Genomic DNA, 25,607 nt, shown 5'->3' with positions numbered 1-25,607 from the left:
ATTCTCTTTCATTTTTAAAAAGGGGCATGATTTGATTTTCTCACACTTTGAAAGGACTATTGTTTGTGTCTTCTATGTCTGAAATTGGATGGTGAGTCCTTTTGGAAAGCAGCGGAGGGGAAATGATTTGTATTCACCTGCCGTATCTGAATAGAGCTGAGGAGGGGCTGAGAGAGAGAGAGAGAGAGAGAGAGAGAGAAGGGGGGGGCTACTACATAGTGCTTCCTTTATGTGATAATGGATTGCACTGACATTCAAACATATTGTGCCGTGGTGTGTCTATCAGTCAATACTCTCTCACTTTAGGGATGAATGGCACATTTTAAACAGATGCCATTAAAGAATTGTCTTGCGATGACACAACAGGTTACAGCGTTATATCTTGCTTACGTCAAACCACCAAGGTGAATACGCTGCACTAGCACGCGCGACATATGTGACTTGTCATCATCCATATTGCAAATTAATCCTTTTTTCTCATTCTCTTTCTTTTCCTTTTTTTTTACGTAACTGCACTCTCTTTTATTGGCTCGGTTGGGCAACTGGATTCTTCTGTCAGCTGCACAAAAGAGACAAAGTGGAACCGGGGACGGGCGGTAATGAGCAACTCCTCTTACAGTGTTACATATAGACCCGGCCGCGGTGTGGGGAAGCCTTCTGGAGACAATGGAGGGTTTTGAGAGGTCTGGAGCCCTCTGAAGCCCCTCTTTGATTGAGTTTCCTGGCACTGGGCTCCAGTGTTGGGACTGATTGCAGAGTGGGAGTTGTGGGTTCAGGGAGGGGGTGAGGACCCTCCTCTGCGCTGACCTTTCACAGACACAGGTGGGGTGAAGTGGAAGGGGCTGAAGGAGGAGGAGGAGGAGGAGGAGGGGAGCGGCAGGAGAGTTCTATTGTGGTGAATGTAGAGGTGGCACTCAATAACACTAGACCTCGCTGCCTCTGTCCACCTGCCGGGGATTTTCTCACCGCTACTTTCTCACTGGCAAATTACATGTTGTGGTAACATGCAATGGTAACAGATTGTTCCAGCGCACAGTCAGTGTTCGCGCTTTGTTATCTGATGTTGTCGGCAGATTTTGCTAGACTGAATGGTACCACACAAAGAGTGGACAGCTCTAAATGACCCATCGCTGCCTGCCTGCCTGTACTGTATCAGCAAAATTCCACCACAAGAGTGTTTATTGAAATGCGGTAGCGCTTTTCTAGAAAGGCCTGGTTGCATTAACTGTTGACTCTGAGCAATCATATATAGACACTGTTTCTCTGTGTTACCCCGGCTGACATGGCCCACAGGAATTCATTTGCTACAAAACATCAGGACTGCCAGTTTTTTTTTTTTGTGTGTGTGTGTGTGTGTGTGTCTTTCCTCCACTGCCTGTCTCATGCAGACTCTTTTTGTTGCACCCCTAAGCTTAAAGTAAACTCCACATATTGGCCCCATCTTGTGAGACCCTTCACATGTGGAATAAGCCATCCGGTGTGGACACGGAGGCAAACTGAGATTCTAATCATACCTCTTTTGTTGAACTCAGAGGAAGTGTTTTTCAGCAGAGCAGATGTCAAACGTACAGTTTCTCTCCAAGGTTACTTCTGAGATGACAAATGGGTCTCGGCCTCTTTTTTTTTCCCCCCAATATATCTGTGTTTGACGTTAGGGTTGACATCTCTTGGTCGGCATGGAGATCTGACAACACTAGGGGATTGCCATGGATACAGAGTGCCCTTTTGGAGTGCAGATTTGAGTGGCTTTGCTGAAAAGTATATGGAGTGCCCCTATATTTAGCTTTAAAACGTTTCCCTGCATTTATCAAAATATATGTCTGTGCTGAGCGAGGCGATGAGGCTTATGGATTATATTGTATAACGATTATAACTGTATTTGTCTCTGATTCTTCCCTCTCTCAAAGGATTTTCTCGTCTTCTCACAACAGATTGATTTTGTGTTGATTATTTTTTCAAAGCCGTTATATTTCTTCAGCTGAAGTGTATCTTGTGATGTTGTATGCTGAGGGTTTTCAGAGCTATTCAGGAAGCCAGTCGGCATGCCTTCCTTCCACTCTCCTGCATTTGCTCATGATAGCGAACCTCTGCTCAGCATATGAATGACCGCACCCATAACACACTCATGTGGCAGGGCAAGCGCACTCAGAAGCTCCATCCTTAATGCCTGACGTCCTGCACTGACCCGCGGACTCATAAACAAGGAAAATGCATATGCAAATAGATTGTAAGCAAGTATGAACACACACACGCATGAGCTGGACTGCTTGAGGATATCGGAACGTCCTCTTTTAAGCGGTAATTACAGAGTGTGAATCAGCTATCAAATAAAGGTCAAGTTCAGATCCACAGTTGCTCATTTAGCCTTGTGCTTCTTCCCCTCCTGATCTCATTTTAATGAATGCTTTTTAAACGTGCCTCAGCTTGCTTAATTCTCCAGTAATGAGCTACTGTATATGTCAGGTGTCAGTGTGTAAATGCACTTTGGGGACTTAACTTTTACAACCTTGCTGCCATTGCTACTTTATTGACTAATGACTTATAGCTTTTGCTACATTGTTAAGCAGTGAGGAGATGGCGAGACCTCCAATTAGCCACAGGCGATTCTCCTAAGGAGAAAAAGAGGGCTTCATACACCATCCCAATCGCAAGAAACCTCTCAGAAGCAGCGCCAGTATAATGTGAGGACGTGACTCACAGATGATATGTTATATTTAGCTGGTCTGCAATGATAAGAGTAAAGCAAAACTGGTTTCCGTTTCATTCAGGTTGAACAGGCAGGGATTTCCTCCTTAACACCGCCGTCCCATCTAGTGGTGCTGCTTCCATCTGCATGCTAAAGAGGAGCCCCCTCTCAGAAGTGCCGGCGCCGGCAGTGATTAGCATTTGGGCAGAGGGGACAGAGAGCGAATCCCGGAGTGTTTTGGCGTGTACGGGGAGGAAGCTTAGTGAATGCCAATGTGCAGTGCTCTGTGAAAGGAGGAGGACCAAACAAATTGTCGGACACGTTGCATTAGCAGCAGATGCCTATTAGCATTAAGAGTTGTAGTGGATTGATAGCTGGGGGAGAAGTATTGAAAACTGAGCAACAGATCTTTAAAGTGCTTCTCCAGTAATTTAATATTGTACGCCCGGGACAGGCTGAGATATACTGGCTTTTATTTCCTATTATGGGATAAACTCCAAAAACACTAGAGCCTACATTTCCCATAATTCAACCTGATGCATTTCTTCATTAGGTCCCCCCTGCCCAGTAAAACATTTCTCAAATTGCCAGTTTGTAATACAGGCTTTCTGTTAAAAAGTGTGTGGTCTCCAAGCTCAAACCAAAGTTTACCTTTATGATCTTGATGTGAAAAATTGTTGAAGTGCCCCTTTAACACACCATAGATGAGGGTTTATTATTAGTCAGTGTATGCAGATATAAACAACATATTTACAGTGGAGCAGATGAATTAAAGATCACATTTTGTCAGGCATTGTACAGTGCAGATGAAAGGCTGCGGCGTGTTTTTGAGCCGCAGGGACTCCCTGAACAACAGGACCCCAATTCATATGTTAACCACACCAATTATTTGCATACCGTCCCCCAATTATAAAAGCTAATGAGAAGATTATGGGAAACGCACGCTGAAGCCGGCCCGCGGAATTTCCATTGTGATCCTGCAGTCGCAGATAAAAGGCCTGTGAGAGGCATTAGCCAAAGCTGCTGAACAATCAACCTCACATCATGGCTATAAGTCATATCACTGCTAATGCCTGCTTTCCACAGTAGCTTTGAATCTGTGCAGTAGTTTGTGGAAGAAATTAAAGGATATTTGCTAAATGTAATGTTCTCTTCAGCTTTTAAAATGACCTACAGAGGACTATTTATAGTAGCAGGGAGATAACTTTGAAATCCCACATGCTTCTGACTTTCCAAACTTGTGTAACCAAATGACAGACTGTCTCACTGTCTTCTGCTATTCCAGCAAGGCCTTTTAAGCGACCTCCCACTCCCCCATAGATGTTTAATGGCACAGAGAAATGGGCACGCAGCCCTGGGCACGAATACCATCCAGTGACATCCTGAGCTGCAGCGGGAGCACCCGGCAGCCTCAGAAAAATAAACTCTTCCAACCATATCCGTTTTCTCATCACCACCTTCCTGAGTGCACAGCCATTCTCATCATTATACACCCGCATTCAGCTGTCTGTAGGGGATCCCTGCCGCTCCATTAAGGCCATACCGAGGCTCACAAACCCCTGATTGCATGAGCCATCAATAGCACTGATTATGGGAGTTAATTAGGGTGCTTGGCATGAGAGAAAGGCTCGTCTTTCATCATAGAAGTTATAACTGTATAGCACTGATGCAACAGCAGTGATTCTGTCAGTGTTGCAGTATTGCATCACTATTGTTTGGCACAGACAATAGCAGTTTTTCTGCTCGTGGTTGGCATAAAGCATATGGTGTAGTATTATCTGGTGCTGTAAGGAAAATTCAATTGGGGCTTTTTCCCTACTGACTGCTATTCATTTACACCGTGGCGTGCTTCAATTCTCAGTGCCCGTGCCCCTGTCAGCTCCATCTGTGTGCTCAGACATGTCCTGACCCTCACATTCTGCGGACTGCGTGCGTGAATGCATCTTTTTCCGATTTGTGTGTGTGTGTGTGTGTGTCGCTGTATGTGCTACGTTTCTGACATGTGCACAAAACCAATTAGTTTTGGGACGGTGAAGTAGCTGGCCATGGGAAAATGACAATGGAGTAATTGAAGAGGCTGGCTGAATGAGAGGCCAGACAGCTCAATGCAGCTTTTACACAAGAGCTGAGTGTTTTCTCCATGGACAAAACGAACTGAGAGAAAAGCAAGTCCGGAGTGAAGGTGGTCTTATGTAGTTGTAGACAGTAATTAACATTACAGCTTTTTCTGAAGAAACATGACTAGTTAGGCTGAGCAGTGGAATTGTAAAGGACATTAAGAGTGGTTTTGCACATTTTAGCTCATTTAATACAAATCAAATATACTTAACATCACAGCTAACCATTTCTCAAAGCATACTGCTGTGTTTCAGTTTTGGATGTGTTTTTCTTAACAAAACAGGCAGCCATTGACTTCTATTCATTTCTGAACCATACAAAATTCCACTAGCAGACTCTTGAAACTTGCTCAATTTGGATAATCCGTCACAGTTAGCATTATTATGGTCTAAGTCACATTATTGTTGCATGTAATGCTGTTCAAGAGCAGATTGATTTGAAAAAAGCACCATGTAATAATAATGTTTCTGAATTTTTTTTGCTCTAGTTTATGTGTCATTAATTTTGAATTTTATGACATCCCTTGTTAACCAGCAGCTCATAGCATGGCTGTCATTTAAAGCACTTCTTGGTCTCATTTGGAAAAAGAAGACATGCACCTTGCAGAATGCACTTTAACACCACTTAAGTTCTCATAATTCCTTAATAAATGGGCCGGGATTATTTAAGTACAAATGGCACCATTTAAAGTTGCCTAAGTGAGACAATTTATCATCCTCTTGGCCTCATCTCATTTGAAAAATAGCTAAAAAATCTTCACTGTGAATGCCCTTACCAACCTGTCGTGTTTTTTCAAAGAGACCATTTCCTGTTTGATTTTATCAGCTGTCTGACATCTTTTGGCACAGCACTCCAAACAGCACCGTGCTTTTATCTCATCCTCAGCAGTCTGCGCTGAAGTGAGCTTTATTGACTTTGGCTTTTCTTGTTCTGTCAGCACAAGGTGCATAGGAAGGTTGCACAATAGTGATGGATATTTTCTCATTAAGTGTCCCCTCGAAAAATTGTATAATCAAATACAAAATGGGGTTTAAACCGTAGTTTCTCCTTTAAAGGGGAAGGCTTAAGCTACTTTAAGCTCAAAATACTTATTATGCAAGCTTTTGCCAGATGCTACACAATTAGGAGCATGAATACTCCACAACTTCATTTAAAAAAGTAAAGTAGAGTAAAGCTGGTATATTATTAATATTTCTTACGCTTACTGTTCAGTAAGACAGGAGTTATGTAGTTTCAGGCTCTGGTGGTTTGCTCTTCGTCTTAAGAGCCCCACTTGAGTTTCCACTGTGGTCCTACTGTGAGAGGGATGTGAGGGGTTGGCCCCGTATCACCGCAGCTCACAGGGATAATTATAGCACACAAATGCACACAGGCACACACTTGCAGTATGCACGCACTGACACACACATGCTGACCGGCTGGAGCTGAGCTGCTACACCTCATTAAATTGGGAAATGAATCCAGGATGAAGCCCTGGCGCCTTTCCAGATAAGAATCTCCAGGCTTTCTGGGATTCACCATAAAATTTATAATTAACACATTTATTCTCTCACTGTCACAGGCTGTCCTTCTGTTTTTGTCACTTCACCTGAAAGTGCCAATTTCAGACTGTGTTTTTAATTTCTAGTGATCTTGGCTTTCATGGCTTTTTTTCATTAACAAAATTGGATTGGCATTGGGGCATTATTGCTATACAACACTTAACTAATCACAATGAATGGATTTGGAATAAATTATATCTGATCATAAATTTCTAACTAACTAAGAGAACACTGAAAATAAACATTGATGCCAAGTTGCAGGTTTTCTGCTCAGTGCCAGTTCAGCATCCCTTTCTGCAGCCTGTAAATGAGCTTGATGAAATTGCCCCCGTGGATCTTTTTATATCAAATCCCAAGCCAGAGCTGTCTAATGGTGTACACAACAGCGTGATTGGCTGCCGTAGGTGAATAATACAGGCCTTCCCTAGAGAGGTGTAGTGGAAGCCGGGGGCAGCAGACGTTGGCCTTGGTCTCTCCCCATGCTACCAGACACCGGCTCTGGGGCCCGTACTGAATCATGACTGTAGGGCAGCACTAACAAATACATCAGTTCCCCAAGGAAGACCAGACCAGACCAGGGCCTGACTGCCCGTCTGTCTAGCCTCTGGTCCCAGACACAGCCTCCTCCACCTCATCTGCCCCCTTGACCCACCCCACACCCAAAGGCAAGGACGCACAGGGATGGAGCAGTAACTGTAGCTCCACTTTTAATAGGTTCAATTTGATTCTTTCACACAGTAACCAGCATTAATATCAGAAATTTGATAGTGTGCTTTTCAGATAACGCAGCAAATTAGTCCGCCTGAGCTCTAAATTAAGCTGTGACATTTTGATGCTGTGCCAGTGGATGCCTTGGGTAAGACAGGCAGGAGAGCGAGATAAAAGCAGGTCATGCTGCAGTTGTTAAAAGACAGAAACCGACTCCTCCTAAGTCCTGTTTCATCATGATTTTTAGAGATGTGCTCACGTTCATACAAAAATAATTAATTATATCGATCATTTCTTTGTGACAGCGCTGAATTATGCAGATGACTGTGAATAAAAACAGAATTAAATTGAGCAAAGTCATTTCGGTTTTGTTACTCATTATTATTCTCTGAAGGTCACAGTCTGGTCTTGATGTCCCTGACAGTGACTTCAACATTTGCATTTTGCTATTAGGCCTTTTTTTTGCTTTGTCTCAAAATATAATTGTTTGTAGTTGGATGAAGGTGTGATATAGCAACACTGTGCTCTCTAGAAACAAGGGGAAATAGATTTTATTTTACTTTCCAGTCTTTTCACAGCACAGCCGCCATCTAACACAAGTGTTGTGATGGAGGCTTAATTGTGTAACAAAAGAAAATCCTTACTTAATTAACAGTTAATCAATGGCCAATTAGTCTTTCACCAATTTGCTAAAACCTGTAAACAAGTCACCTCAGTTGAACCTGAACACCCTCTTGAACTGCCACCATTCAACAGCGTCTACTAAGATGTCAGAGATCTAAGATTTGTCCAATCACACACAATGTTTCCGACTACAGTAATCTCATGAAAGAATGATGGTTCAGTGTCTGAAATCTGACCTCATCGTAGATCAGTTTGCTACTGGCTCAGTCAGACAGTCAGTCAATCAAACAGATAAAGCTGAGAGTGAAATGGAAAGTAAAGTGAGTGTCCCCTTGTCTTGTCCCTTGGCATGTCATCTGCTAGCTGATGTGATCGATATGGCAGAGGCCTAATGGCATCATGGCCACAGCAGTGATTAGCTGAGCAAAATGAGCCCATGAGGGCCGCGTTGGTCTCTATTGGAGTGCTCTAGATCAAGAAGATAGCTTCCAGCAAAATGCAGTGCATGGCAACTAACATCGATCTGTGGCCAGAGCTATATGTGTCTGTCTCTCTCATTCTCTCTCTCTCTCTCTCTCTCACCAGCTGATGAACACAAAATAGAACAAACTCAGTATTATGATTGATAGCCGCAGTAACTGGATGTGCTATTCAACCCACTAATCTCTGTTCCCGTTTCTATCCTCTTATCTCTTTTTCTTTCTTTCTCACTCTTCCCTCTAGTTGTGAATGTGCACGTGTCCTCAGACAGTGTGACCGAGCAGAGAGGCGGCGCTTCGCTGTATTTGGGGGCAGACCTTTGCGTCACACACCGATGATGGAGAGGAGGAGGATGGATGCAGCACTGCTGGTGCTGTTCCTGGGTCACCTCGCCGGCGCGCTGGAGGTCCCGCTAGACCGTAAGGCAACAGATCACACTCTAAACAACACATTCAAGAATTCAAATCAACTGATGTCAGGTTTTATCTTGAGTTGAAACATAAGTTGATTAATCTATTAGTCAATTATAGATAATTAAATCATTATTTCAGTCATTTTTTAAACAAAAATGCCAAACATTTCCTGGTTGCAACCTCTCAAATGTGAGGATTTGCTGTTTTTTTTGTTATAAATGAAATCAAGTTGATTATGTATGATTTTTGGACTGTTGACTGGACAAATCAAACAATTTTGATATGTAACCTTGTGGTCAAGGAAATAATAATGGTTGTTTCCATTATTTTATATAGAAACAGCCAATAATCAATTAATTTAGAAAATAATCAGCAGTTTATAATCTATAATGATAATAACTTTGTTGCATCTCTAGTTTTATCAAAATGAGAGTTTGGTTGTTAAAAGTTTGGTTTTAACCCCTTAACATGCAGTTTTCCCCTTTTATTTCTCCTGAAGTAGCTTTAAAGTTAGAAAATAATCTTATTCCATACTGCCCAACAGTATCACATTGATTCTATCTCTCTATAGACATAAACTATCTATATATCCAGCTTTAGTAGGGTCAGATTCTTGTTTTCTAAACACTTGATATAGAAGACTCTTTATATTTTGCTGCCTTAGTTATCTAAAGCAAACACTGTTAGACAAAGTGTTCCTCATTGTGACTGATGTGGAAAATAAAGATTGTTTTGACTTCCAGTCCCACAGCATGATGTCATTGTGGTGCGACTGTAGATCTTCTGCATATTGTTTGGTTGGAGCCGTTGACCACAGGAGACTGGCATTCCTCAACTGGGAACTGGCCTGTCCAACCTTGTTTTGAAGCAGAAATTATTGCAGGAAGATTTATTTTAACCACTAATGTCTGGTTCTCTTTACTGTCACGTTGTTTTTTTTTCTTGTTTGCTGATTCTTGGGGGAAACAAAGTTCTGGAAGGATGTAAGTCTCAAACTAGTGTGAATTTACCCAAGAGGTTGTGCTACAGTAGCTGTTTTTGTTGTACATTAAGGGTTATATTTTGTCATATTTTTTTATTATATTTTGGCTGTTTTATGTTACAAGATGCTGAGTGTGACGTGGAGTGGATATTTTGCATGCAGTGATCTTCTTTTTTCTTTTTTTTCTGTTTTTTTTTGTTGTTTTTTTCTGTGTGTTTCTGCAGTGGTAGAGCATTTTCTTTGGAGCAATATTGCAAACAGCTTGAGTTCACATATCATTTGTTTTGTCATAGTCCATTAGTTATCTCCTTGGCACTGACGGGAATGCATTAAGCATCGGATCATTACAATAAAGTGAAATGTACCTGAGTGTTCTGCATGCCTTTTTGCTGTTGCACATGTTATGAGAGCTTTTTTTGTGTCTGTCAGCAAACAGCCGTCTGGTTTGATTCAGAGTGGTGAGTCTGCATGTGATTGGTAATGACTGCTTGTGTGATCAATACAGCAGCAGAAAAAAGCTTAGTTATGCAGTAAAGGTCATGATTAAATAGCACCCTCTCTCTGATCGCCTTTAGTGCCGCAGCCACCGACCATAACTCACCAATCCCTGAAGGATTACATCATCGACCCACGAGAGAACATTATAATCCACTGTGAGGCGAAGGGGAAACCTCATCCCAGGTAGGAATCTGTGAACTGTTATTTTGCATTCTTGATGCTGTTACTAAAGAGGATATTCCATGTGTGGATCCAACCACCACCTGTCTAATTTCAGTTAGAAGCCGCAGCTGACAGGAAGTCTGCAGAAATTCTGTTTAAAAAAAAACTTTATAATAAATAGAGAAGGTATATTATTTCTGCACACACTGTCCTTGCCAGAGGCTGACTTTAGCTGATGGGGGTTGAATCTTTTGCTCAAAATTATGCCACCCTCCCTCCTTTATTTATCATAGTGTAACACCTGATTCATTTCCTGGCACCAACACTGTGTGCACACACATATATGCACACACACACACACAGGTTTGTATTTCTATGCTTGCAAAGACCGTCATAAAGTACATGTCTTAGCCCTAAACTCTCAACCAGGAGGAAGACTGTTTGTGGTCTTAACATTGCCGTGTAGAATAAAAGAGAAATAGGGAACAAGACAGCAACCCTTAGCTTACCTTAATGTAATTCTGACCTCAGTTAACCCTCTAACCCCCTTTTGAAGAAATGAAGACTGGCAAGGAGTTTGCACACCTAAATCTATCATAGTACTCTTTTAATAGTAATTGTGTTAGTAGTAAAATCATGTACAGCGGGAGTGAGAACTGGCCAGAATGTCATTAATTTCCCAAAAAGTCTTTATTCTCACAGTCTTAAACAAAAATACTCCTCACAAGGATAGAAATACACACACAAACACAGAATACACACACAAATACATTTTTAAGCAATTTATCCATATCTGCAACCAGTAAACATTTGTCTCAAAATAATAGTGTGACTTTTTGGGTAATGCACCATTTGCTTTTTAAAAATATACATATTTATGGAGCTTTTATACCTTTATTGGACACACAACAAAGGTCCACTGCTGCAATGGAACTACAGATGTTGCAGTTATGTGCCATCCGTCTTAACCAGTAGGCATACCTTATTTGTGTTCTTGCCAAGAGTTAGATGAAAAGATTGATACCATTGTCCACTAAATGAAGCCACAGCATAGTAAACTGGAAACAGGGGGACAATTTATGAAACATGCTAATTTGCTTTCTTGGTTGATATTAAACTCATGTCTGTATGGTAAATACAAAGCTACAGCCAAGAGCAGGTTAACTTAGCATAAAGGCTGGAAACAGAGAAATAGCTAGCTCGGCTCTGTCCAAAGCCCACCACCAACTCTGAAGCTCACTAATTAACATGTTACACGATATCTTGTTTGTTTAATCTGTATAAAAACCAAAGTGCAAAAATGTCCAGTTGTTGTACTGATAGATTACCCCTGCTTCCACTCTTTAAACTGAGCTAGGCTAAGCTAACTGTGGCTGTAGCCTCATATTTAACTGACAGACATGCAATTGGTATTGATCTTCTATCTCCCTGCAGAAAAGCCAATATTTCCCAAAGGTTAAACTATTCCTGTAACGTTTCTCATTTCCTCCTTAAGCCTAGACCTGTATTACAGCACGTTGCAAATGGTGGCTGTGCGCTTCAACAGATTATCATAACACAATATGTTATCAGTGAATAGCTACACTGTTATGACACTACTCTTGCTGCTTCCTCAGTTTCTCCTGGACGAGAAATGGGACCCACTTTGACATCGACCAGGACCCAAATGTGAACATGAAGCCCCACTCTGGGACTCTGGTGATTGACATCAGCAGAGAGAAGGCTGAAAATTACGAGGGGGTGTACCAGTGCACAGCAAGGAACAAGCATGGAGCTGCTGTTTCCAACAACATCGTCGTAAGACAGTCCAGTGAGTGGAGTGCAGTCTTTCATTTCTACATGTCATTTTTCTTTTCTTCCATTTTCTTTATGTCATGCATATCTTTCTTAATATGTACATCAATTTCTTTTCTTTTTCCAATAATTAAGTTGCATTTTCCATCTTAAGAGAGCTGCTGAAAGGTAAAGGTTGCATGGAGAAAGCAGCACGAAACAGTAGCTAGAGCTGAATATCCCTTTTGTATTTTTCCTCTCGCACATTATAATTCAGTTGGGCCTCATCCCTCTCATCTCGCCTAGTCACCTGTCATCACGCCAGCGACAGTCCATTAGCAACCTATATTTCATGTCAAATTATGAGACTCTTCATCCACTGATGTGTATGTTCTTTCTCAACCAATCCAGGGTCCCCATTGTGGTCAAAGGAGAAGATAAAGCCATTTGTCGTTCAGGAGGGTGTGTCCTTGGTGCTGCCGTGTCGACCCCCAGCTGGACTTCCTCCTCCCATTATATTCTGGATGGACAACTGTGAGTGCTTCAGTCGTGGAAGATTATGTTTTAGCTGCATAGATGTACACATTATAAGACACTGTGTGAAAAAAATTATGTCTGCTGTCAAAGGATTCCTGTCAGTGTGTTTCACAGTTAAGGCCCTGTGTGTGGTATTTTAATATACACATCATAGTGACATTAATTTTTTTAGACTTTAATATTAGAAGTATGAATAACTGCAACCATTTGTGACAGGGAGCCATGGGGATTATGGGAAATTTGGTCTTAATGTTGAGAAACACAAGAGCTATGCCACTGCCAATAGTCTCAACCTATATCATGTACAGATAATGTAATTTCACTAAGTATCGTAGTCAATTAGGCAATATGTATTGATTTTAAAGGGTCAGTTCACCCAAATAGGAGCTCTAATACCTTTACTAGTATACTGTATAACATGTAATCAATTTTAATTAGAATTTTGATCCTATTACAGGAGTATCCTCAGCAGATTCCCCATTATGATAGAAACGTTGGAGGCACTTTAAGGATTTGTTGTGAATGTTTCCTTAAAAGTTGAGACTGAATGTTCACTCACCATGGAAACAACAAACAATCTCACCCCAAGATCCACTCAGTTGCTGTTCTGGGCAACTGAAGATACGGGAAGATACAATCCTGATCAAGAATGAACTTTCAGTCTCAGGGTTGTGTTTAATTTGTTCAAGTTTTGAGATATCTGTCTCTGAAGTTTATACCTCCACTTCAGTGCAATAGAGGTGATTGGATATTGATTTGTGACCGTCAATTACAGCAAGTCTTTCCACAAACTGTGTGTTGTTTTGGATAATCACAGACTGTTAATAGGGACTATTTCTTTAACAGAAAGTTGTATCACTGAAACCCTTTAAAGAAGGCAGCCTATAGCACCTTTAACATGCATTTATTGAAATTGCTGAAAATTTCAGACTTCCAGAGGCTTCCTCAGAGCGGCAGAGTGTCCCAGTCCCTAAACGGAGACCTCTACTTCTCTAATGTACTCCGAGAGGACTCCAGGAACGACTACATCTGCTACGCCCGCTTTCCACACACACAAACCATCCAGCAGAAACAACCTATCACCGTCAAGGTCCTCAACCGTAAGTCTGACTCTGTGTGTGAGGAGAAGAAAACAAGACAATGGAAGGCAAATGCAGCTAGCATAACTGAGACAAATAGAATGACGTGATTGAGTTTGAGTGTGTGTGTGTTTGCATGAGAGATGGTTCATTTACAGTAGTACAGTATGTACTAGTATGACTGTGTAGGAGGGAAACAGCATTTCCTATATCTGATTCCATCCTCAGAGGCGCCAGTGGTCGTCGTCCGACTGAAAAGACATATTGTCAGAGCTCTCATGGCTCTTTCTACCATCTGCCAGGCACGCGATTGTTTTATTACTTCTGTGAGAAGTTCTGTATAGCACTCTCCACCAATAACAAAGACTGCTCTCATTCAGTCTAGTATTTGCAGTTAACATGAAAGCAGGATGTTAACACTACAGTTTTTGTGACGATCATTCCTCATCTGTTTTTAGTTTTTCTAGCAGTTCTTATTTTGAACATTCTCATGTTAAGTTGTTAAAGCATGTGCTTGATGATTTAAACTTGTGGCGTGTTTGATTTTCTGTTGTGTTACAGTGGATGCAATCAATGACACAATGGCAGCTTTTTACAATGACACTGATTTATTTAGTGGTGAGTTTTGGCACCCCCTAGTGTTAACCCCCCAAACCTAGAGCTCCAAACTATAGCTTTTACCCACTAACACTAACCCTTCAACCCAACAATCCAGGGCTTTTTACAACTTCACTGGTCCATTTAGTGGTGAGATCTGGCACCCCCTAGTGCTTACCCCAACCTAGAGCTCCAAACTGTAGCCTTTACCCACTAACACTAACCCTCAAACCCAAAAATCCAAGTTAATTCTCTATCCCTCTGTCACTCCTGCTATTTCCAATCAAAAACCTTTTGTTAACTACTTACTTCCTCCTTTTAATTGCTTAAATAAGCTCTGCATGATGATTCCATTACTGACTGAGCTGATTGTGTAACATGAAGCTGAAACATCTGTTCGATTCTGAAAATCACAACAGAGCTTTGAAATAATAAATCACAAATTGATTAAAAAATGAAGAAAATTAATTAGTTCATAATTAAAAGGAGTTATAAATTGCATTCTCATTAACAATGAACAATTACTTTGATCAAAAGATGACTCTTTAAAGACTCTTAAAGTCTAAATATGTTAAATTGATCCTTTTTTTGTTTGTTTCTCTTGGCTCTGTCGAACGTTCAGCTCAAATCTTAACTTCCAGAATCACTCTTTCCCTGCTGCCCCGACTAGTTCTGGAGCACACATACTTGTTAATCTTTCTGTCACCACTGATTTTCATCTCACCTCATTTCTTATTGTTTGAAAGACCTTCGGTTTGTTTCTTTGTCTAAATGGCACGCTGCAAAATGCCACATTCTGTCTAACCTGAAACAGCAAGCAGTCTGACTCTCATCAAACTGCTTGCATGCCAGGATGTTTATCATCATCATCATCACCATCATTATAAGATCTACTCCAGTAGGTAGTTTAGCAGTTATTTACCAATTTAGTGGCAGAAAGCTGATTTTCATTTCTCTAATTCCCAAGTCTATGTATATTATATTAATTTTAGTCTTTATTATAATCTCAGTAGGCAATTAATTGGCAATGAACACTCACAGAAAACAGGGCAATAAAACACAACATGGCTATAAAATTTACATCTAACCATAAAATATGAGAATAGCGGTCTGCAATGAAGTGGCCTAGTGCCCGTGTGTTGCAGATCCGTCACAGAGTGCAGCAAAGGCAGGTTTGTGAATATGATAGTCCTGGTTCAGGCCTGGATATTCACTGTGTTAGGGGATAATGCTGAGGAGATGTAATAACTTTACTTATGTGTAACTGCAGAGGACCCAGTGGATGAGAGGAAGCCATCCTTCCTCATCCCATCTGGCCCCTCCAGCTCCAAGATGGTATTGAGAGGACAGGTGCTGGAGATGGAGTGTATTGCCGAAGGACTGTAAGTGAAAGAATCTGCCACTTCTCAGTCCTCAAGTGCCCACCTGCTTGAGTGTCATCAACACTCTTTATATTTGTCTCTTCCCTCTCTTTCTCTTTGAATCCAGGCCCACCCCTAATATATCCTGGACCAAAGTGAGTGGCGATTTCCCGGCCAAGCGCACATCCTTCCTGCACTACCAGAAGACCCTGCGTATTGTGGATGTGTCTGAATCAGATGCAGGAGATTACCGCTGCACGGCCAAAAATCGTCTTGGCTCGGTTCACCACACCATCCGTGTCACGGTCAAAGGTGTGTTTGTGATGAGTATCCCATCGGGCCACAGTCACTCTTTCTTTCTGTCTTTTCGCTCTCCCTCTCTCTCCATCTCATAATTGATTTATGCACAGATGCCAGCAGGGCAGTGTGCTCAGTGATTAATTCTCCAGCCTTCTGCTGTGCTCTGTTCTATTTTCAGCCGCTCCATATTGGATCAGTGGCTCTCCCAGGAACCTTGTCTTAGCTCCAGGAGAGAACGGTGTGCTGACCTGCAGGGCCAGTGGCACGCCCAAGCCCTCCATCACCTGGGCGATGAATGGCATCCCCATAGAGAGTTAGTGCAACATGTCCCTCTGACTGACACTCATTTTCCAGTCTATAAGACTTTTTTTCATTTTTCATATAAGCTGAGCATTGTTTAATTTCATTATTTGAGACAGCATTTTTTAATTTACAGATTTGCATATACCTTGATACCTTAAAGCATTTTCTTCTCTACAGGGTGGATATTGATTGATATTTATGATAATACTTTTCTGAATAGCTCAAAGTGAGGAGTATAAAGATGTTTTTCCTCAAACACTGTTTTTTCTCTTCCACAAACCAAGCAAAACTTCTCAGCTGCATCAGTGTTCAATAAATCTTCTCTCAAAGCACTGTTAATTAAACATTTTGGGAAATACATTTATTCACTTTCTTCCCAAAAGTCTTGTCATCACCATGTGGTGTCCAGGCAACCAGCAAAAAGACTCCAAGAAGTCACTGCACCTATAACCCCTTTTAAAATCACAACTTGTCATTTTTACACTTTGATTTTTTACAGATTGAACAAACAAAATGAACATGTTAATTAGTATTTCTTAGAGGTGCTAGTTGGCAGATTTTGTTACCCGTGGACAAGCCAGGCTAGCAGTTTCCCCCTGTTTCCAGTCTTTATGCTAAGCTAAGCTAGCCAGCTGCTGGCTGTAGATTCATGTTTAGCCTACAGACATGAGAATGATATCAATTTCCTCCTCTTAATCTTGGCAAGAAAGCACCTAGGAGTTTGTGCCAAAATGATGAACTATTACTTTAACAAAAAGCAGCCATAAAAGAACTTTGGAAAGTAAAATACAATCTAATATGACCAAAAGTATGATTGAAATGAGGAAGTACCTGATCAAAGAATAAGTAAAAAGAAAATCTGACCTAGAATTCAGTGCCAGCTTTCGGTACTTGACAGTTTTCAATAATCAATGTTATGGGCAAATTGTGATCAATACAGAAAAGGTAGTACAATTGTGATACCCTCTCAGCATGTTTGTTCTACAGAAGCTTCTCTATAAGATGTACTCTGAGTTCCCAGAGCGATAGTTACATCTGTAACCTCTGTTGTCCATGAACAGATTCGCCTAAGGATCTCAGCAGAAAGGTGGAGGATGACACCATCATATTCACGGATGTACAGACTGGATCCAGCGCCGTCTACCAGTGTAATGTCTCCAATGAATACGGCTACCTTCTGTCCAACGCCTTTGTCAATGTCCTCTGTAAGTTCATTATGTGAGAGCGGGGATCCATTTTTATTTGAATGTTGCTTTCCATTTACATCGATTTCTGGAGTGTAATAATTATTACAATAATTGCTACTGCCTCACTGCAGCGGAGCCGCCCAGAGTGCTGACACCAGCCAACGTAGTCTACAAGGTCATCAAAAATCACCGGGCCCTGATGGACTGCGCTTCCTTTGGATCACCCATCCCTAAAATTACATGGTGAGTTAATGAACTTTTAACAGCTGTAAGTATTACGTCTCTTCAAAAGCTCAAAGCTTCTGCCTCTCTGTCTCAGGTTCAAAGACAGTCGGCCTGGCACCCTGGGAGGAGAAGCTTACAACATGCACGACAACGGGACTTTAGAGATTAACATAGCTCAGGCCCGAAACAGTGGCAAATACACCTGTGTGGCCAGAAACATCCTTGGTATCTATGAGAATCACGTCTACCTGGAGGTCAAAGGTGAGAGTTTTTCTGCAGTGAAGATTCTAAAATTATAAGTATGAGAGTAAACACACCTAATTAATAACACACATAGTGATATTACAGTGCGATGTCTGACAAGTTCAGTTGAAATTTAATTGAAATTTGATTGAAAGGAAATTACCGGTAATCAATGACAATTCTGCTATGTAAATTAAAAATAAATAAAATAAATTAAAAATATAAAACATTTCTGTTTGCAACATCCATGTTACCCAAAAACAGACTCCAAAGGTCAAAAACAGCAAAAGTATCACCTAACATAGAATTTTTTGGTGAATGTTATGTAGTTAATAGGCTGCCAACTTGTTTCTGCATGACGCATGTAGTGTATGACATCAGTGAGGTCTCTTTTTAAGGATAAATCATGTAAACAACAATCAACGGAAAATAATTGTAGACCTGCAAGATGATACACAAAAAAACAATTAAAATTAAGAAAAATAAATAATAATTTTATGACTAAAAGCCAAAAATCAAATACTGGGATTTCGAAAGTCGCAATTTTATGACATCACCTTAAGAAATACTAGATTTTTATTATTGTTTTTATTCTGTAACGTGATAGAATTTAAACTGCACCTGACCTTTTTTCCTCCCCTCCCATCAGAGCCGACCCGAATCCTGAAGCAGCCGGAGTACAAAGTGGTCCAGAGGGGAAGGTCTGTGGTGTTTGAGTGTAAGGTGAAACACGACCCCTCGCTCATCCCCACTATGAACTGGCTCAAAGACGATGGAGAGCTGCCCGATGACGAGAGGTCAGAGCACTTCTTGAGACATCTCACTTTCTATAGCATTAACCCTGCGTTTGCAGTCTCTCTGCATGAGATATAACAAATACTGACAGGAATTAAATAACTTGCTTTTTTTCTTTTTACAGATTAATCATAGACCCTGAGAGCCTCACCATCACTGATGTGACAGAGAATGATGCGGGGGTGTACACTTGTGTTGTGAACACTACTTTGGACCATGACTCAGCGAGCGCTGAGCTCACTGTTATCGGTATGTACCGCTTTGCAGAAGCTCAATTTCACTGACGCATAAAACAAACTCACAAATTATTAAAGTGTAACCTCTCTCTACCTCAGGTCTTTACAGAAAAGTGAATCCATCCAATACTTACACAACAGATTTCCTTTCAGCCCTTCAAGGTTAATTGCGCGAGAGTTTACTTAAGAGGGTCGGAACGGATTTAGTCAGCTATCATGTCAGCAGCATGAATATTTGATTGTTTCCTTCTTAGCAAGCCAGATAATCTTCTTTGTTTTCTTCTGGATGACTGACCATTAAACTCCCTCTTTCACTGCTGCACTCCCACCTGGCAGAGGCCACACCAACACCAGCTGTTGTCTACGGTAAACCTGCAGCACATGAGCATCCAGATGTCGTCTGCTGACATGGACTTGTGTTGTTTGTTGAATGTTTCTGTTAAGTGAAGCATGTTGTGGCCTGAAGATGCCATTTGTCTTTAACCATCGCTGAACATTTTTTTACGTTCTTCTTTTCACTTTGATTTTAACATTAATTTGTTTTGACTTTCAGGTGCGTTTTTTGGAAGCTTTTAATATAAACTGTGTGTTTTTCCGTTTTTGTAAAAATGCATAAAGTTTGCATGCATTAAATCACTGATGCAAACATTAAACATTTAGGCAAGTGGAAGCAATTTCCACTCACATTTGAATGCAGAGATAATTTGCGAAGCAAACATCTCCCCATTGCACCGCTTGGGATCTTTTCAAATGCACCATTTCCTCATCACTCATTTATTCCAAGCATGAATTCCACTTTATCATAACAATTCCAAAATGTGAGCATCAATTTAGCCTCTCTAGTGAGCCTGAGACTCTATTTCATGCAGAGTGATTATGGAAGATGCTCAAGTAGAGTGTCAGTCATTTCATATGCATGATGCAGCGTCTGCATGTGTATCATAGGGGTAAATAACATCCTCAAACAGAACATGTAAAGAAATAGAGGAAACATGTGCTTGGTTAAACTAACATACTGGGCATTTATTGTTATTCTAGTATCACAGACGCAAATTAATTTAACCATATATCCTCTTTTATCCCTTTGTTTTTGCTGCATCTTCTTGTGGCATGAACCTCACAAATTCTATGACTGTTTGTATGAAGTCAGTGTGAATATCATCCCAAGCTGGTGTGTTGTTGATGTTGCTCTCTGTGCTGTATCTCCCCCAGAGCGACCCGACCCCCCAACTGACCTAGAGCTGACAGACCAGAAAAAGAGGAGTGTTCAGCTCACTTGGACCCCTGGGGATGAACATAACAGTCCTATTCAGAGTATGTCTTAAGAGTGTGTGTGTGTGTGTGTGTATGTGTGTGTGTGTGGTGGGGGGTTTCTATGTATCTGTGTCTGTTTGGCTGTCTGTTATGCTCTTTACTGAAGCTGTTTGTGCTGCTATGTGCAGTGAACCAGACTGGAATTTTTAAAATTGTTATATATATGTACATATTTATTCTTTTGGCATCTAGCTTGCTCTCCTAAGCAGAAGGATGGGCAGCATGAACAAATCTGAATAATCTTTAAAACTTGAATCTACATAATTAGGATCAATTAATAATATAGTCTGCAAAACTTATAGTGAAACATCCCATCTTTTGTAGAAACACTCCCCCCTGTAGGCTTAGACAGAGGTGGTAAAGAGTTTGTAGTTTCTCAGTACAGCAGAGGTCAGCTTCAAATCATTAGTTACAGTGGATTTTTATTAGGTTTTAACAGCAGGAGCACCAACACATCAATAGAAATGTCTTAAAGCACTACTTCAGCGTAATCCATTTCTCCACTGTCTATTAATATGGTCAGCATATTGCAAACACTCATCTTTTCACAAAAGCATGACTCAATTCATAATTTCCCTGAAGCCTCAAAGCATTACTGGAAATAGCATTTTTTGGAAAAAGTTCGCTGTTTGAGTTGTTGTCCAAAAAAAAACCTTGAGGGAATTTATTCCAGTTATGCAAATACACTGTCAGATAATGTTCACATGTCTTTTTCCACACAGAATTTCTGATCCAGTATGAAGACTCACTCCACCATCGGGGTCACTGGCATAATCTTACTGAGGTCCCTGGAACCAAGACTACAGCTCACCTTAAACTGTCACCCTACGTCCACTACACCTTCAGAGTCTTGGCTCTCAACGCTGTGGGTTTCAGCCGTCCCAGCTTCCCCTCCAGGGTGTTTAAGACGGACCCTGCAGGTAGACACTCAGCTAATTGTTTGAACATCGCATGTGAAGTTTCATCCCGAATATAGTCTGAATACATACTTTTTTTTTAATACTTAAATAAATCTTGTTATTTTCTAAGAGCAAAATGTCTTATCTTGTACTTTGTAAGTAAACACTTTAAAGGGAGATGGTCATCAGCTTTTGTTGGATGCCTCATTTCAAAGGGAAATCACTATGTTGATCTGATCCACAGGGAAAGGTGCTCTTTGCTATAATGTTTCATTTTGTCTTTCTTAATATATTTTTTAGCTCCAGATGAGAACCCAACAGGTGTACAGGGACATGGAACAGAGCATGACAATCTTGTTATCTCATGGAAGGTAATAAAGTAATACAACAAACAATCTGTTTTAATCCTGAGGCATTTACTGTTGTCCAGGGAGTGAACCATGAAACATAAAAGGTTCCTTGTGTTGTGAAGCATGACTTTGTTATTGCCTGGTCTTATGAGCTTTGTTTTTTTCTTGATCACCAAAAACCATGTACGGAATAAAGTGTAAGCAGGCATTTTCTGCAACTATTAAAAAACTAGTTAAATGTAAAATATTCTCCTCCACAGCCGCTGTCAGGCCTCCAGTCTAATGGTCCAGGACTTCATTATAGAGTGATGTGGAGGCAGAAGACGATAGACAGCGAGTGGACCACAGTGACCGTAGCTAACAACTCCAAATTTGTGGTGTCTGGAACGCCCACGTTTGTTCCATATGAGCTAAAAGTTCAGGCTGTGAATGACCACGGTGCTGGACCTGAGCCTGCTATTTCCCACGGCTACTCAGGAGAGGACTGTGAGTTACTCTGACTCCTTAGACCTTTACAAAATGTACTGTGAGCCACAGAGCCTGGGAGCCTGGGGTTGCACATTAACTGTGTATCCTATAACATTTACTCAGTATGTTTCCTTTTATATTTAGCTGTTACAGTGTTGTGTTCCTTGTCTATTGTACAGTACCAGTCGCAGCTCCAGAAAACGTTCAGGTCTTTGTGCTGAACAGCACTCTGGCAGAGGTGCATTGGGATCCTGTGCCTCATAAATTGATTCGTGGATATCTCAAAGGATATAAGGTACATTGTGATGAACTACATGCAGCGTGACAGGAACACCGATCCCACCAACCTCGACATACATGCTCAACATGTACTGTAAACTATGTTTTGTAGGTGTACTACTGGAGAGAGCGCAGCCTCCACAAACATAACCCCCATCATGTGGAGAAGCAGATCCTGACATTCAGTGGGAACCACAGCCACGGCATGCTGCCTGGTTTACATGCTTTTAGTCTCTACTCATTCAACGTTAAGGTTTATAACGGCAAGGGAGAGGGCCCCCCGAGCCCCACCCAGCAGTTTGAGACACCTGAAGGAGGTAAGAGAAGGAACTCTTTCATATCAGAACAGAAATAGTTAAAGATCCCCTCCAGACAGATTTTAAGACATAAAAATCCTCTGCTTGGAGTAATTAATTGGGAAATGAATAATTAGGTGGGAAATTTGTGTGTCCGTCTCTCAGACTTTGTGGAACCTCACTGTTGAAAAAAACCCTGCATAAATTTTAATTACACATACACAAAATATTTCTACAGCTGCAAAACTTTATTACACATTCACAAATATTTATGAGCATTATTTGATTCCATATGTGCAGTGGAAGCTTCAAGTTTCCACATCACACTTGTGTAAGTTACTGGACTGTGATTGACTCCAAACTAGTTGAAACGTTACAAATCATGCTCATATGTACACACCTTAAACTCAGATTTAAGATGAGCACACAGGAACTTTCCACTTTCAGCAGATGAATGTGAAAAAAATGTCTGTATGAAACTCTGCACATACATCAGTCTGCACAGTCAAGCTCAAACATCCAAGTGAAGTAACAAAACTCATTTTTGATTTGAGATTTTATTTGTACGCTAGTCACTTAGCAACCAGGACTCCATCATCCTAAGTATCAAATCCACAATCTGTGATCCAACAGCTAACAAAAAGTTAAACCTTCTACCAAACAATTCAGCACAAGAATGTATTGTAACTATACTGTAAATCTAAATTTCATATTATGAATGGTAGATGATTGTATGTCCAAGGGTCAGGAAACTGGATAATACTAAGCTGAGCAAGATAGATATTATATATTATAAACTTTGGTGACTTTAACAGTTGATGCTATCCATCATGGCTGCACAAATGCATTGTAAAACATCTTTTAAACCTCAGCTTATCATCAGTAAATACTACATTAAGTTTTATCATAGGACATAAACTGAATTCTTCTACAACCCTTGACTTACATGCGGTCTCTCTTTCATGATTTGTTTACAATGACTTTGCAGTGCCAGCAGCCCCTTCTTCCCTGGTAATCACCAACCCCAACCTGGACTCTCTAACCCTCGAATGGAGTCCTCCTCACGACCGTAATGGACTCATCACTGGCTACACCCTCAAATATCAGCCAGGTGAGTGTTGTTTCTTTTTTTCTAGAAGACAGTAAATGAATCATAGCACTGAGTTTAACTGAGCTTTTATATCTTTGCCTAGTGTTGAATGTCACATTCGTTCATGTAGTTTGTAGTTTTGTCATGTTATGTCATTCTTTTTCATGTGTTGTACTGTCATCCTGTTCAGACTCAGATTATAAGAGAGAAATTAATAAAAAAAAATAAAGGGTTAGAGTAGTCTAAGAGCATTTTAGTTACTTTGCTTAGATTACAACAACATAAATTAACAAATCAACTTTTGTCATTCCTGCCTTCTATTCCTGAACCCTCCACCTCTGTGCTCCAAACACTGTCACTTCCACCTCTGTCATTATTGACACTCAAACCCCATCTACGACCTCCCTCCTCTTACTCCTACTCATACCTCTATTCAACTTACCCCACTACTTCCCAACTTCCACCCCATCCCATTATCCTGTCACCCATCCTCCACCCCTGTAGTCAATAACTCCAATGAGCTGGGCCAAGTGGAGGAGCTGGCCCTGCCCGCCAATGCGACCTCAGTCACTTTGCCCAACCTCAAGTACAGCACACGCTACAAGTTTTATTTGAATGCGAAAACAGTCAGGGGAGCAGGCCCAGCCATTTCACAGGAAGCTGTCACCATCATGGATGAAGGTAAGTCATCAAATGCAGATGTCTAGAAGAAAATTATCAAAATTAATAATAATTAATTTTTCCTTCCATTTGAAAGCTAGATGAGTATTTCTGGTGATTTATATTATTTCTATAGGATGCAGGTAAGAGTGTCCAAACATGCCATTAATCTACAGATCATATGATTGGTTTACATTGAGGAGCATTCCTCCAAACACTGAAATGCTGCTTAATTGTGAAGCTTAGTGTCGTGTTTTATGTGTTTATTGTATAATACTGCTGTCGATTAATCATTTAGTCTAACAATATTAAATTTATCTACAACGATTTCTAAGCAAAAATACCAACACTTGTTGCTTCTAAAGTGTAAAAAATTCTCTGTTTTTATCTGTTTTATATCATTGTAAATTTTGGGGGTTTTGGACTGTTGGTGGCACAAAACAAACAATTTGAAGACGTCACCTTGAACTGTGAGAAACTGTCACGGGCAGACTAAAAGGTTAATCGATTAATCAAAAAAATAATCGCAAGCTTAATAAGTCATGAAAATAATAATTTGTTGTGGCCCCATTGTTGAGTCGGGACATTGTTATGTGTTCTGTGTGTGTAAAATGTTCCTCCTCAGTCTATCAGTGTACAGTGTATCAGTGTAATGTGCATTATTCCATAGCATTTTTTTTTTTTTTAGCATTTTACACAGCATGATATACTGTACATAAGTTCCTCATCCATGTTTAGTGGAACATGAGTGTGATCCAGTTGCATTGTTACAAAAGGTGACCCATTCTGTCATAAACCCCTCTCTCAGACTGATCATCTTATATTTAATTCACTGCTACATCACACAGCATGACCACATGAATGTCTCACCGATACATAGTGACACAGGTGGGGGTGGTGGGGTCATCCTATATTGACCCCTGTCCTGTTGTTTCTCTGTGTCCTGTTTCTCTCTACAAGCTCTAATATCACAGCTTGACGGAGATGTGGGCACAGCTACCAGCGGTATCTAGAGTGATGCATGTTTTACAGATACAGCCATAGCTTCAAAAACCCACCGCAGGCATGCACTACTCGTTTTTGAGCACTTTCCCCTCGCCTCTGTCAAATTCTGTGACTCACCAAAATGCTCCGCTGCTAAGTTCAAAGCTGAGAGAAGTTCAAAGCCGCACAGATAAAGATGCTACATGACATGTGCCTTTTTAATGTCAAATGATAAAACCAGACAAGTCTTTTCAAAGCACTCTGCCTTTTTTTTTTTCTTTTACTGTGCCTTTGGCGACATTTACCCCTTCTCACTTTTTTCACGGTGGCTGCTGGTGATGCTTTCCCATGCATGGCAAGGCTTTGCTTGGCATGCATTGTGTATTTACTTCAGTGTCTATGGTGTCTCTGCCTGTGTG

The 25,607-nt window shown here is 40.8% G+C and overlaps 1 protein-coding gene across 3 annotated transcripts in view; it reads left to right on the top strand.

Moving 5' to 3' along the window:
- Positions 1-25,607, top strand: part of LOC121897300 (neuronal cell adhesion molecule-like) — a 42,891-nt gene that overhangs the window by 8,899 nt on the left and 8,385 nt on the right. For 2 of the 3 annotated variants that reach the window (XM_042411705.1, XM_042411703.1), the window contains exons 2-23: positions 8,401-8,576; positions 10,128-10,233; positions 11,829-12,022; positions 12,397-12,519; positions 13,452-13,622; positions 14,163-14,219; positions 15,469-15,580; positions 15,687-15,871; positions 16,038-16,172; positions 17,224-17,367; positions 17,481-17,592; positions 17,669-17,835; positions 18,467-18,614; positions 18,737-18,861; positions 20,061-20,162; positions 20,885-21,082; positions 21,362-21,432; positions 21,672-21,897; positions 22,059-22,174; positions 22,271-22,475; positions 23,443-23,565; positions 24,049-24,225. In XM_042411705.1, the coding sequence (XP_042267639.1) occupies positions 8,492-8,576; positions 10,128-10,233; positions 11,829-12,022; positions 12,397-12,519; positions 13,452-13,622; positions 14,163-14,219; positions 15,469-15,580; positions 15,687-15,871; positions 16,038-16,172; positions 17,224-17,367; positions 17,481-17,592; positions 17,669-17,835; positions 18,467-18,614; positions 18,737-18,861; positions 20,061-20,162; positions 20,885-21,082; positions 21,362-21,432; positions 21,672-21,897; positions 22,059-22,174; positions 22,271-22,475; positions 23,443-23,565; positions 24,049-24,225 (3,082 nt within the window). In that variant the 5' untranslated portion in view covers positions 8,401-8,491. The remainder of the gene's footprint in view (positions 1-8,400; positions 8,577-10,127; positions 10,234-11,828; positions 12,023-12,396; positions 12,520-13,451; positions 13,623-14,162; positions 14,220-15,468; positions 15,581-15,686; positions 15,872-16,037; positions 16,173-17,223; positions 17,368-17,480; positions 17,593-17,668; positions 17,836-18,466; positions 18,615-18,736; positions 18,862-20,060; positions 20,163-20,884; positions 21,083-21,361; positions 21,433-21,671; positions 21,898-22,058; positions 22,175-22,270; positions 22,476-23,442; positions 23,566-24,048; positions 24,226-25,607) is intronic. The other variant, XM_042411704.1, reaches the window with a different exon arrangement.

Source organism: Thunnus maccoyii, chromosome 5 (genome assembly GCF_910596095.1).
Source record: "Thunnus maccoyii chromosome 5, fThuMac1.1, whole genome shotgun sequence".
Taxonomy (NCBI): Eukaryota; Metazoa; Chordata; class Actinopteri; order Scombriformes; family Scombridae; genus Thunnus; species Thunnus maccoyii.
The sequence above is the reverse complement of the archived record's forward strand: the minus strand, read 5'-3'. Positions and strand labels throughout refer to the sequence as shown.